This window comes from Sparassis crispa (genome assembly GCF_003851025.1).
Source record: "Sparassis crispa DNA, contig_000004F, whole genome shotgun sequence".
Classification (NCBI taxonomy): Eukaryota; Fungi; Basidiomycota; class Agaricomycetes; order Polyporales; family Sparassidaceae; genus Sparassis; species Sparassis crispa.
The window spans coordinates 644749-658179 of NW_020939751.1; the positions used below are offsets into that span (position 1 = coordinate 644749).

The window sequence follows — 13431 nt, forward strand, 5'->3', positions numbered from 1 at the left end:
GCCAACTTGGCCACTCTCTTTCACTTTGGCGGCTGCTTTCCCCAGATGCACCGGCTTCAGCTTGGTTTCTCCCTTGTCCTTGACCTCCGGGGTCTGAGGCAGAGCTCGTCTTCACTTTGTGGGAGGCTTGTCACCATCATCCGAGTCCTCAGCCCTCACATTCTTAGGCCACTACCAACTCGTCCCAAGTACCATGTCCACGCTTCCAAGGTGGCAGATTGTCTTCGCCAGAGCTGTCTTCATGACGGCGGGAGGTAGCACTGGCCATACGACCATTCGCTCCAGGGAATCGGATCATACCTGGCGAAACGATACACCTGGGGCTATATGACGGATGATCAATAGTGGCTATGAATCCCCACGAAAGGAGCTCACCACAGTCGCAATCTTGACTTGCTTCAGCATATCCTGGTATCGCGTTTTGACGGAAAGGGTGGCGAGAAACACGTCTCTCCTTTTGATGAGGTGGGGCACAGTACTCCCCACAGTACTCCCGCCAGTGAGACGCGGGGCTCGGCCTTGAAGCATAAGCCTGAGCTCCTTTGTACTGGGCTCCAGTTCACTCCATGCTTCATCGGTCTCCTCTGTGTCAAATCTGTGCAGTTCGCCCAGAGGAAGGTCTTGGAGACCTCGCTTTGCCTTCATCTTGGCACCGCCGCTACCACTCACTTGAGGTGCACCACCATTGTTAGCCTTACGTCCATTGGTGGTGGCGACTGCCTTGCCCTTCGCTTTATTTGCAATCACGCTCTCGCCATCCCCTGAATCTTCATCGCTGGCCGTATCTTCTTCGGAAGCCATGCTGGGTATATCTGGCGAACTCTGATCAGAGTCTTGGCTGCTTCTGGCATCATCTTCCGAGTCGTATGCATCTTTTGTCTTGCGTTTACGCCCACCGCCTTTGGCTCTGCCAGGGGCCGCTTTGCCCTTTGTCGCCTTCAATGCCGCCTTTCCCGTGACCTTGCGCACAGGTTTACCCTTCTTCTTCGCCTTCCCCGCCTTCTTAGGTGTGAGTGCTTCTTGGACCTCATGTTCAGATCCTTCTTCTAATGCCTGTGCTGATCCGTCAAGTGGTGGAAGAGGATCATACTTGGCGGGAGCAGCTTCGCCATCCTTGTCGAAGTACTGGGTGAATCGCATGGTCTGCTCAGGTCCATGTTCCTCTTGGCATGCCCGCCAGTGGTCGAGGAGGGCACAAACGGGAACACTTGTCAACTTTGAGGGATCGATCCACTGGAAGTTCTCAGGTAGCATCTCCGCTGGAATAACCTCATTGATGTCGTCTATGCTGTTCAGCTTCGTCCAAGGCGACTTGCAGTTCCGAACACCCTTCACCAATGCTGTAAACTGGTCAGCATCTCTCAACACCGAGTGGGAGTGTCATACCGTAGTGATGATTCATGAAGTCTCGAACTTGTACCTTCATCACCTTGAGAGGCGCTTCCGCCATACCTTCGGGCACCGACGGGAGCAGAGGAAAACCGTTGGCCGTCAACCGAATCTTGTCCATGGCCCGCATGCAATCAGCAGGTGTCTTCTTCACCGTCACTGTAGTCTCAGTCACACCTAAGGAATCAGGTCAGTGTGCCAGCGACAATGCAACTGAGGTCTTCTTACCGTATTCGCCTTTGGCCCACTCAGAGAACACCTTTGCTAGAGGCTGGTAAGCACGCAGCCACCCAGGATAGACCCCGAATGGAGTTCCATTGGTGATGGCATGGTTAACCTCCACCCTTCACTCGGGGGTTAGCAGATGGCGACAGTCGGACGGTCTACGCTCACATCTCTACCTTCAGACTCCCCGCTTCCTTCGGATATGCTAGCATGAATGCCATGCAAATGCCCATGGTGTCCCACATAGTCTTGGCAAACTTCTTCAGATATTGCATCATTCGCTGCTCCCTCAGCCTGTCTTAGGTCAGGATTTGCCTTATGCTACGTGACAGGAGGTACGCACTTCATTTTTGTCTTATCATCTAGAGTGCCATTGCGCCAACTCTCTGCCTTTTCCTCATACACCTTCTGCTCCTCCTCGGACAGTTTTGCCCATTCAGCACTCCGTGCGACTCTCCACACCTTGGAGACATTGCAACCCTTTTCTGCCGCAAGTGCTCTCACTGCCTCAGTCACCTTGTCCCTCTCCAGTGCATCCCACACCTTGAAGACATTGGGCTTGCCAGAAACATGCATACGCTTTTTCGTCGCTTTCTCCTGCACATGGCGGTCGTGGTTATTGAGCCACTCTCGGATTTTCTGTGATGAGAGTTAGTGGGGACCTCACAGACATGAAACACTGCTCACAGTTTCCACAATGATGTCATCATAATTTGACACGTCGACAAACTGTGTCTTCAGCTTCTGGAGCAAGCTCTGAACCAGAGTCTTGCAACCCTTGGCATCTGCCGTGTCATAAGACCGCAGCTTCTCAGAGAGTATGGGCTGATGCTCTGTCAAAATCACAAATCTCGCCGGCATGCTTTCTCAATGTCGAGGATGAGATTTTTGTGTTGGGGCAGTGAAGGGGGTCGATAGTTCAACAGGCAGCGCTCTGTCTATTTCATTGTCAGCCGCCCACAACTCAACATGCACGTGCTGATGGCCCATTTGGGCTTACACCAATTACCCTCATCGCCATGGTGTGTGGTGACTGCTGAAGCATTGTATGTGTATTTTTCGCAGTGGCGGGAGGTGATAGTAGGTATGCACTAGCATTCATGCCTGGTGAAAGGCAATGTTGAACGCCGCTTCTATGGCAGAGCACACCACGCCAACTTCATCTCGCGAATGCTGGGTGGAGGCAATCTGGCGATCATCTGCATGCCAATCTGTGGGATAAAGGGCTTCCTCGGAGTTAGGCTCGGCCAATTAGATGGCGGTGACGAAGGGCCCAGACATGGCGGACCACCCGGCCCGTGATCTGGCATGGCGGCATTAAGTCCGGCTCGGCGGCATGATGAACATGTGAGATGTGCAAGGGACGTGCTTGCAAGCAATATGCAGGCAGATGAATGCATACTGTTCTTTGTCATTCTGGCCCCTCCTACATTCTCCCCTGCATCTGCAAGCCAACCGCCTGAGCCTGCCATACACCTGTGCGTTCCTTCAACCGATGCATGCTGTAATCGTCCCATTGATTGGCAGACAGTATCAAGATGAGCAATCTGCCACCCATGCCACTGACCGATCAGATAGCAGGAGTCTTGGAGCTCATGTTCTGCCGAAAGCTCCATCTGGCCACTCATGCAGCCCATTCTGCGCCATCTATAGAAGTGCCTCCGTCCATGCCATCCGCCCTCCTATTGGAGTGCAATGGCATTGCAGATGCTCTTGTGAAGGCCATCCGTAATCCTGGTAGTCATTAGTCTTGCCGCAGGTCTGATCACACTGATCACGCCATTGTAATAGTAAGGCTGCAGTGGGACATTGATAGATATTGCGACAGCCTTTCGATTCAGCCCACGGGGCAGAATGAAGTCCTCGAGGCAGAACTGGAACGGAAGTGGCCTCCTCCATTTGGTGAGAGCGAAATATGCATAGACCAGCCCGCCACCCTCGTGGACATGCACGGACGCATCTTGGCTTGGATACTTCCAAGAGTGTTGATACTAGACCGCCAGGTGAGTGGCTTGCCCAGCCTTGCACTGTGATCTGACAAATTTGTCAGATGAAGATGCTCCAAGCGACCAGGGCCCTACACCCAGCAATAGCAGCCAGTAAGCCTTCCAGCACCACCGCCAGTTGGCGACACAACTCGTTGTACTTCTTGCCTCCTAAGGAGTGTGCCCAATTCCCAGCGGGCTCCTTGTGTCTCTCACCAGGTTGGTTCCAACAAGTAAGAGAGGTGGGTCTCCTCGCCACGCCATTTGCCTTGCGTCTGGACAGCCTTTGCAGCATATGGAGTCTGGGAGGCTGGAGACCTCCGCCAGCCTGAAGCTTGAGGGCAGAAGAAGTTGGCTGCGTGATATTCATGACTCCTCCGCATTGCTGGGCGCCATCCTGGCCGTCGTTCACCCAACACTATATGCCGCAGGATGCCAGTGCTTGGGTTTGATCCAGCAAGACCCAGAATTGCGAGAGATGGTGCTGAACTGGTCGTCACCATTCAATGCACTCCAGGTGATCGCCAACCGGGAAACTCCTTTCTACCGAGATAGCAAGACAAGATACACGTTCTACGACCTGTTGGCGACGTTGGGCAACTACACTTGCGCATGGTTGAAGTTCCCTGCCATGCGTGTCGCCATCAATTATAGTCCTGGAACTGTCGTAGCCTTCTGTGGAAAGGCGATTCGTCATGGCATCACTCGAGCAGATGGCGAAAGGCTCGTCTATGCATACTTCATGTGAGAGGGTGTCCAGAACAGGCTAGGCATTCCGGCGCCCCACTGGATGCAAGCTTCATATTACGCCTCACACATTGGCATGTGCACAGTTCATCACCGAGTCTGCATTCCTAACTCAGAACAGGTCCTAACTGGCTTGCTTATTAGAGGGACATCATGCCAAAGACTGATGGAGACGAGAACACTATGCAGGGGATGGAGACTGTCGATGGCAGCTTCATTGGCGGGACAAAGTTGGCGGAGGTGATGGCGAAATGTATGGAGTCACAAATTTCCGAATCCTAGCTGAAGGTTGGCGAGCGCGTGGTACGAGTGCGCATTTCACATCTCGACAGTGTTCAGCTCAAGGTGTAGTTATCACTGATGGCAGCGTATGGTTGGCGGACCTCGAAGTTGGCGGAGGAGATGGTGGCGAAATGTGTTCGGTCGAGAAGTTGTGAGTGCTAGTGGGGCAGATGGCAGCAGTGTTGGCGAGCGCGCGGTGCAAGTGCACATTTCCCTTTTGAACATTATGCTACTCCGAGTCAAGGCAAAGTTAGCACTGAGAGCGACATACAATTGGCGGACCTCTCGCCAACATGGCATCCTTATCTGCATAACGCTGATATGGTGCCTAAAGAGACCATGAGGTGATAAGGCCCAGGCATTGCAGCCATTCTTAACCACCTTGATGAGTAGTCTGGTGGGCAGCAAGACCGTGTGTGATTTGCACGTGTTGTGCGATAGGGACACAATGCTCATCGATTGGCTTGGAATACGACTCCCCACTGACCTGAACCATGAGCAGATGCAACAAAAGCAGGCTCGTTGTAGACCTGGATGACAAGGTTGAGTTTGTGACCAAGGTAGCTAAGCAGACCACTAGGGGAGTACGCTATGTGGACGTACCTTTGCCCATGCCCACAGGTTCAAACGTGCCATCACCTTCCAAAAGTCCATCGAAGGCTCCAGCTTCAGGCTCCTTGTTTAACTTGGATGATGGCGACATCCTGGGCAACATAGGTGTACCGATTCAGCTGGATCCGGCGGCTTGGAAGACAAAGGTGGGCACTCCCGCCATGACCATCTGACGGTCTGACCATGTGCGATAGACTCAGAATGACTTCATGAGGGACTGGATACCCCACCGTGATGACTATCTTCATGCCATTGTCGAGATGGAAGCCCCGCCTGAGCCCAGAAACTGTGCGGAATGCAAGGTTGGCGAGGGACGGTGGCGATGCCTGGACTGTATGGGCAGACCGCTCACCTGTACCGACTGCTGTCGTAATGGCCATCAGCGTGCTCCTTTCCATCGGATAGAGCATTGGCAGGGTCAGTATTTTGAGCCGGCATCACTGTATCGGGTTGGCATCTGCATCCATTTGGGGCATGGCGGAGATCCCTGCCCTCTGGGCGCCTTCACAGCACATAACAACCCTGCGCCAGTGGTGGCCCCGGGGTCCAATTTCTGGAATGCCTCCAATGAAGACCTAAATGCACATGATGGCGAGGTCTCAGATGATGGCGAGGTCCCATTCAACTTTGCACCTCTGGCAGGCACCCTTGACGGTGAAGCAAGGCAAACCGACGATGCTCCCGATCCCACTTGGGAGGAAGATGTGCCACCGGTGCTCTCCTGGCCACCTCGCCGTGATAGTTACGGGAATCAGATCATAGTCATTGTCGACATCTCTGGCATTCACCATATCGGCGTTGACTGGTGCCAGTGTGAGATGGCGGTGGAGCGTGACATGCAGCTTCTTCAAATGGGACTTTACCCTGGTACCGTCAAGGATCCCCATACCACCTTCACATTCGCCGTCCTCAACGATTTCCTTCTGGAGAACAAGGAGTGCAAGACAGCGGCATTGAACTACTACAGCAAGCTCAAATGGGTCACGAGCAATACCTTCCCTGGCACCGTTCCCATAAGTGTTCACATGCATTCCCATGGCCCAACTGTTCATGCCAGTTCCTCGCCAGGACCGTTATCGTGAGCTGATGCGGGTGTCCCGCCAATGGCGCCAACTCAAATATCGCAAGTGGCACGGCTTCTCACACGATGCCCTCCATCCTGTGGAGAAGGGTGGCCTCGCCATCTTTTGTCCCGCCTGTCCCCAGCCTGGGCTCAACCTGCCTTTCGATTGGCAAGCGGATCCAGTGCAGTGGAAGTTCAAACGCGGCTTTGTCATGGATGGAAATTTCAGTGCAGAGCACATGAAGATGAAGCACCCCGAGGAGGACGTCGCCCTCAGTGACGGCCAGGCATTCATGGTTGGCCAAGAGGATTACAAGGCTCATCTGACGGTGGCCATGGAGTCGCATCAGGTGCGTGTCTGGCTGCACGTTCTTCTTCTGCCCTTGACTCCTAAGCTCACCAGCGCTCCACTTGTCATGAGCACCGCACTGTCAATCAGGCCAATGTGGATCGCGCCAACCTCGACGCCACAGGAATCGGGGCCACTGCTTGCGCCAGACATGGTTTCTTCGTCCCTCATACTGTCGTCGATTTCCAGAAGGGAGAAAGGTTCGCATATGTCTCTTGTCATGATTCATTCTCACCGATGCACCCTCTGCAGACAAATGAATATGGATTACTCTCTCAGCAATGCGCTCCTGACCCTCACCGGTATCACCCTCGTCCTCATCATGTACGACATCATGTGCCAGTATGGCGTCCATGTCCGCAAATTTTTCCGCCACAGCGCCTATCTGAGGATGCCCTTCGAGCTCAACATAGACCAAGGCATCGGCTTGTTTCATGTGCACGGACACCAAGATTGCTGCTTCCAACAGTTCTCGCCCAACTTTATAGTTGGCGCTGGTATGGTCGATGGCAAGGTCATCGAGACCCTGTGGGCGCCGACAAATGAGGTCTCAGGCAGTACCAGGGGCATGACCCGAGCTCACCGCCAAGAAGTCCTTGACGATCACATGAATGACTCCAACTGGAAGAAGACGACTCGCATGGGTGAGCCTGGTTCCTCCTTCCCTATTTGCCACCTGCCTTATGCTGCCTATAGTGCCAACCTTGATGACAAAGTGGAAACGCATGCTCCTGGGCTTCCCACGAAGCAAGGAGTCCTTTGAAGCTTTATCTGCATCCACAGATGAGGATGTCCTTGAGGCATGGCAGAAGGAGTACGACGACGCTATGGAGGCTCGCCAAAATGATCCGAAGATCATGGACACCTTCAATGTCCAGCTCATGAAGGGTGAGTATCCTTCCATCATCGTGTGGCATGTAGTTGACATGAATGCAAGCCCCGGGTAAAGACCTCACCCAACTCAGACTGGCGGGCGAGGAGTCCGCCAAGGGCTTGGAGAAGGGCACCGCCGGATGGTTGTCGACTGGCCTCAAAATTCAAGAAGCACAGTGAGTTTGCCTCATCTTAACAAAAATACAGCTCTGACGGCCTTCAGGCTTAAGCTTGCGAATGATATCCGCAAGGCGGGTCAAAATCCGAGTGTGGCGGAGGACCTCAAGACTCTCGAGCGCTGTCAGCGCCTCGAAGTCAGCATTCTCACATTCCAACGTCGCTCTGAGAAGTTCATGGGAAGGTTGGAGGACGTTCCCGCCATGGAAGATCGTGACGATGGTGCGCTCTGGGATTCCTTGGATGAGAATCCTTTTCAAATACACCCGGAGGACGCTGAGTATGGCGAGGATGCGATTCCTCCTGAGCGAGCTTCCTTGAATTTACCTTCGCAGATAGGATTCGTGGCCGCCGTCGCCAACGGGCTCCAGACCCTGGCGGCCCAAGAGTTGGAGTTGCGCAAAGGCCTGATGAATGACATCCTCCACGAGCTTCACATGGCGCTTGGACTGAAGTCTTACCTCTACCGCAAGAGGGTTCGTCCCACCAACAGCATCGGAACCATGACCCGTGCACAGGCGAAGGTTCATGCTGCTGATCAGACCGTCTTGGCCTGCGCCAGGCTCTATTCTGCCAACCGACGCGCCATTATGCGCTTGGACACCACCGATGAAGACTTGGCCCTCTATCGCCCTTTGGATAAGAAGGATCTGCATGTGAAGACTGCCGTCATTGAGGCTAGCACCTTTGAGCTCAGGAACATCAACCTGGCTTGGTTCTGGACCGTGGATGTCACTGAAGATCGAGGTTCATCAGAATGGATGGACGAGTGTTCGTCATTGTCCGATCGATCTCTAGGCCTCCTGCTAATTTACCCTCCAGTCTATAGAGTCAATTGGCTGCGTGCCAGAGCTCAATATGAGAGATGGAGGGAGGAGCGTGTCTTGGTCCACTCTGAAATGGCCTGAACCATAGCCACCTTCAAGCGGAATATGGAACGATGGGCTCACTGGCTCGAGATGATGGATCCTTCCTGGCGGGGTCATGTTTGCTATGCCGCCAGGCAAGTGAGTATGTGGCGGACCTTCGCCAGCCACGCCACTGACGCCTTCAGCCACATCCTCGCCCTGGACATTGAGGACGAAAGGGCGGGCGATGAAAATGTGCTTTGAGTCAGGGTTCACTGGGGTGTACACATATTCATGTTTGCTATATCGATGTAGTGATCGTCATGTATGTAATTCCTACTCACCAATATCACATTTGGCGAAGTGACCTCCATCCTCGCCTGAGGGCTTCATCTCGGCATGTGCTCTCCAATCGCATGACATCAGACATCAGATAAGGTCGATCAGATATCAACCTCAGCTCATCCACTCACCATCATGTCTGCCCAGTCTTCAACATCAGATGCGCGCCCCTGCCTGTTCTCCAGAGGGAGGTTGCAGTTGGAAGTCTACACTTGGAGGATCCAAGAAGCTGTTCTGGCACTGGAGCCTGACCCAGATCACTTCACCAAGGTCCGTTGGGAGGAAGGCTTGCGCCGGGAGATGGTACGCCTTTCTTGCTGATATCACCTGACCCTGCTGAGTCCTGTGCAGTTTGCCGTCAGGGGTATCTGTGACGACCTCGCGTTGGCGGGTCATGCTGACCATATTGACCATGGCGGAGTTATCGCCAGTGTCCTCACCGTCTGCACTTTCAATCGCGAAGTTCTGCACCCCATCAGCATTGACATCAAGGCGATTCCACGCCCCACCACCCTCGTTCCTCATCCTAAGAACCTACTCGAGGATTCACCCGACTACTGGTAGAAATGGGATCGTCAGGTTGGGCCAGCGGGGAGCCCTATGGAGGCCTGGTGGTACAAACTTGGTGATCCCTGGGTGAGTGGTACATTCCAGCACCTTACAGTCTTGCTGAACCTCGAGAACATAGGAGAAGGTGTACACCGTCTCCGAGTCTACACTGGTGCAGCTTGAACAGCTGCATGTTCGCGTCGCGAACCTCACTAGTTGGTTGCACGAGAGGACAGATCAGAACCTGGATGTGGTGCTGGAAGAGCTGCAGGAGGCGACGCGGCAGCTGCGTGAGTTAGGAATGTAATCGCCCAATGCCAGGCGTCCGTTCGTGCTGTAGTGCATCGAATATAAGGTTGTCATGTCTTTGAACCTGGGCAATGTACCTGGTGTGGTAAGGCGAAACATAGTAGCCACATACTCTCCTCAGGAGGGCACATCCCCAATGGTATCTGATGCATGGCTCGAAAGCCAATGCCACATGGGAGAGTTTGGCGAAGTCATTTTGGACTGCATGTTCAGATGGCGAGTGATATCCACCACAGTTCGCCAACCCTACTCACAGTGGAAAGGACCGCCATTCGTCTCCACATACTCTACCCAGAAGGGCACATCCCAAATTGTATCTGATGCATGTCTCGAAATGCCGATGCCAATTGGGAGAGTTTGGCGAAGTCATTTTGAACTCCATGTTCAGATGGCAAAGGATATTCGCCACAGTTCACCAACCCTTCCCACAGTGGGAGAGAGTGTGATACTGCAAGGAGAGCTGATAGTGAGCTAACCAGAATTGGAGGGAATGATGGGTGGATTACGTGGAAATTATTGGCCGGCGGTAGCTCCATCATTGCCCTGTTAGGCGGTGGATCAATCACTGAAAAATATGCCCATGGCGGTTGACTGATCACTGAGAACTACACCTATGGTGGTGGGCCGATAGGTCTGAGCAAGAGGTGCCGCATGAGCAATGACTCAGCGTCGGAGCCCCCTTCTTCTGTGGTGTCCTTCGGCTCGTACGCTGATTTGCACATGTCCGCATCCTCGTCTACTTCGTGCTCTTCGGTTGACTTCGGGTACAATCCGTTCACTTCGTATGGTCTACTTCTTGGCTCGGGCAACCAGGTGTGGCATCCGCCCATGCTTCCCCCTGACCAATCTCCACGTTTCATACATCCGCCCATGCTTCCCCCCGACCAATCTCCATGTTTCATACATCCACCTATGCTACTCCCTGATGAATCATCCGGTATGTTCCTTCACCCACCCATGCTTCACCAAGACGACACGGACACGATACGAGCCCAGTTGACAACCTAGGGCAAGGCAAATAACTCAGCTATGCCCAGGCTAGTCAGATATTTCAGGCGACCCATGCTTATGGGCTCAGAAATATACCTATGGCGGTGGGCCGATGGCTGTATAATAGCCCCGTGGTGATGGGCCGATCGCTCAGAACACTACCTATGGCGGTGGGCCGATCGCTCAGAACACTACCTATGGAGGTCGGCCCATCGCTCAGAACACTACCTATGGTGGTGGGCCGATCGCTCAGAACACTACCTATGGCGGTCGGCCCACCGCTCAGAACACTACCTATGGTGGTGGGCCGATCGCTCAGAACACTACCTATGGCGGTCGGCCCACCGCTCAGAACACTACCTATGGCGGTGGGCCAATGGCTGTATAATAGCCCTAGTGGCGGTGGGCCGATCGCTCAGAACACTACCTATGGCGGTGGGCCAATGGCTGTGTAATAGCCCCATGGCGAGGGGCCGATCGCTCAGAACACTACCTATGGCGGTGGGCTAGTAGCATCATGGTGGTGGGCCCATCGCTCAGAACTATCACCGCGGCGGTGGGCCCATGCCTGTATAATAGTAGCATCATGGTGGTGGGCCGATCGCTCAGAAATACTCCTATGGCAGTGGGCCCATCGCTTCAGCATTCCCTTCATCGCCATGAGCCGATCGCTGACAGCTCCTTACACAGACCGATGGGCCGACATCCGCTGGCTGTCCAGTTCATGACAATGTCAGGGTAAATGGGAGTCCAGTTCACAAACATGACTGAATGGGCTGGTCAACAAGGGGAAAGAGGTTGCCGCTGTGGGTGATGCTGTCGGTGTGGAGGTCAGGCGTGAGGGTGACAAGGTCGTCGCAGACTGTGAGGATGCGGTTGACGAGCAGTGCGCAGACAGTGTGCGCAAACGCGATGATGAGAGCGATGCAGATGCGGAAGGAGAGGACGATGACAAGGAGGATGGCGGAAGCATTAAAGAGGTGGTGAAGGTGATGAGGGGTAGAAAATGGAAACAAGGCCCGCAGTATGTTGTCTCTTTAGCTGAACACCTCTTGATTGATAGCAACATATATTCCACAGTGCATCTACATCTACGTCGAACACCAAGGCTATGGGACGGGCGGTTAACAAAAAGTGTGGTATGTTGTATTTTATCATTACTTCCCTTGCAAGTGAGCTCACTATTCTACAGTGTCGCGGTCAGTGTCGTGGAGAAGCGGTGCACCTGCGCTACTGCTCAACCACGGAAGTCTCTTCGCACCTGCAAGTAAATTTTGTTTACATGTTTGCTTGGCTCATGTAATCAGTCTTCTATCACAAACCACCTTCCTTTTTGTGGCTATGTTTCTGTTATACTTGATTTTCCTCTTGATCTGTTTCTGATACCTATGCATTGATCCCTATGTTAATCCCTATGTTTCCTTGATCCCTATGCTGATCCCTATGTTTCCTTAATCCCTATGCTGATCTCAACTGTTCCTTAATCCCTATGTCTGTCACTATTATCTTTTATTAATCTCTCCTTGATCCTTCATGAATCCTTATTACTGTGATATCCTTGTCTAATTCTTTGTACCTTTACTCACATTTTGTCTCTGTTTTGATCTTCATGCTAGGATTATCCCTAGTTAATCCTCAGTTGATCCTTTAGATTCACCCTCCTTTATGTTGCTTAATATGATGGATAATCCATACTTTATATATGGATGATCTCTATTGTGTGATAACTCTGAGAGATAAGTGAAGATAATCCTGAATGATCTCAAGGGATTACACAATCACTCAGGGGATTATCTTGGGATAAGAAGTGGATGATCTGAGGATAATCCTGCATGATCTATGGTTGATACACTCTTCTCAGTGAGAGGGATTATCCGTAGATAAACCCTCCCCAGAAGGGCCTGCCTAATTAGCAGGAAGTTAATCCTTTTTTTGTGCTTATTAGCACTAAAGATTATCCTTTATAACTGACAAAGATGGACCTGAACGAGACCGCAAGTCTCTAGAAATCCGCGAACCTCTGTGACAGTGGTACATGCTGGCCAATCGACGATCTTCTGTATGCGAGATGGCAAAGGCCACCGACCTTCATAGTTGTACAACCCGTCAAGGTATTCAAGTTCCAGTCCACAGATGTTGCATTTCTTTCCTGACAGTGTCGCACCAGCCATCTCCAGACAATGAATCACACGGTTGACATTTTCTGCATGCTCCCAGATGCAGCGACAGATTCCGGAGTTCTGAGAGATGACTTCGTATCCTCCATCAGATGTCTCATATCATATTGTCCCATTCTTTACAGGGACGTTGTCGATGTCGGGAATCATGATATGTGGTAGCTCTTCTTGCAAGATGAAGGTCACACCGCCATGCATGATCTGGACTGAGTTGGTATATCCCATCAGAATGGTGGTCAGGCGAAGCACTCCGAGCGAGCTCTGAAAGGTCATGAGGTCACAAGAGTCCAGATGAAGAGTCCTTTGATCGAACGCAATGAACAGGTCGAAGCTCGCATAGCAAAAGCATCCGCCAAATGCCTCCGCTATATCCTCGATCTGCAGCGGTGCTGCCGAATCCCAAATCACAACAGCATTTAGTGGCTGGAGATCATGTACCAAACATAGTGACTTCCTGTCCTTCTTCAGGACACACAACCAGTGTGATCGGTAGGATGAGTTCAACAGCTCATAT

At 52.5% G+C, this 13431-nt stretch overlaps 6 protein-coding genes across 6 annotated transcripts; 5 read left to right on the top strand and 1 right to left on the bottom strand.

Annotated features, from left to right (window-relative positions):
• Nucleotides 1–239: 239 nt before the first annotated feature.
• On the bottom strand, nucleotides 240–2475 carry SCP_0502190 (hypothetical protein; the record flags this gene model as incomplete). The annotated part of the gene is made up of 7 exons (XM_027758284.1): nucleotides 240–323; nucleotides 376–1340; nucleotides 1387–1566; nucleotides 1618–1733; nucleotides 1783–1908; nucleotides 1958–2253; nucleotides 2302–2475. The coding sequence occupies 7 exons, from the start codon at nucleotides 2473–2475 to the stop codon at nucleotides 240–242; spliced, it is 1941 nt and encodes a 646-aa protein (XP_027614085.1).
• A 519-nt stretch (nucleotides 2476–2994) lies between these two features.
• On the top strand, nucleotides 2995–8610 carry SCP_0502200 (hypothetical protein; the record flags this gene model as incomplete). Its single annotated transcript, XM_027758285.1, has 14 exons — nucleotides 2995–3092; nucleotides 3146–3351; nucleotides 3406–3617; nucleotides 3665–3832; nucleotides 3883–4343; nucleotides 5131–5386; nucleotides 5435–6259; nucleotides 6309–6653; nucleotides 6707–6852; nucleotides 6905–7296; nucleotides 7349–7540; nucleotides 7590–7701; nucleotides 7749–8473; nucleotides 8525–8610. 14 exons carry the CDS (start codon nucleotides 2995–2997, stop codon nucleotides 8608–8610), a joined length of 4224 nt encoding a protein of 1407 aa, XP_027614086.1.
• A 417-nt stretch (nucleotides 8611–9027) lies between these two features.
• Nucleotides 9028–9456, top strand: SCP_0502210 (hypothetical protein; the record flags this gene model as incomplete). The annotated part of the gene is made up of 2 exons (XM_027758286.1): nucleotides 9028–9195; nucleotides 9244–9456. The coding sequence occupies 2 exons, from the start codon at nucleotides 9028–9030 to the stop codon at nucleotides 9454–9456; spliced, it is 381 nt and encodes a 126-aa protein (XP_027614087.1).
• A 36-nt stretch (nucleotides 9457–9492) lies between these two features.
• Nucleotides 9493–9748, top strand: SCP_0502220 (hypothetical protein; the record flags this gene model as incomplete). Its single annotated transcript, XM_027758287.1, has 2 exons — nucleotides 9493–9528; nucleotides 9581–9748. The coding sequence occupies 2 exons, from the start codon at nucleotides 9493–9495 to the stop codon at nucleotides 9746–9748; spliced, it is 204 nt and encodes a 67-aa protein (XP_027614088.1).
• A 653-nt stretch (nucleotides 9749–10401) lies between these two features.
• SCP_0502230 (hypothetical protein) lies at nucleotides 10402–10758 on the top strand (the record flags this gene model as incomplete). Its single annotated transcript, XM_027758288.1, has 1 exon — nucleotides 10402–10758. One exon carries the CDS (start codon nucleotides 10402–10404, stop codon nucleotides 10756–10758), a length of 357 nt encoding a protein of 118 aa, XP_027614089.1.
• Nucleotides 10759–11326: 568 nt separating this feature from the next.
• Nucleotides 11327–12391, top strand: SCP_0502240 (hypothetical protein; the record flags this gene model as incomplete). Its single annotated transcript, XM_027758289.1, has 6 exons — nucleotides 11327–11365; nucleotides 11431–11478; nucleotides 11529–11764; nucleotides 11821–11879; nucleotides 11933–12007; nucleotides 12369–12391. The coding sequence occupies 6 exons, from the start codon at nucleotides 11327–11329 to the stop codon at nucleotides 12389–12391; spliced, it is 480 nt and encodes a 159-aa protein (XP_027614090.1).
• Nucleotides 12392–13431: the final 1040 nt, after the last annotated feature.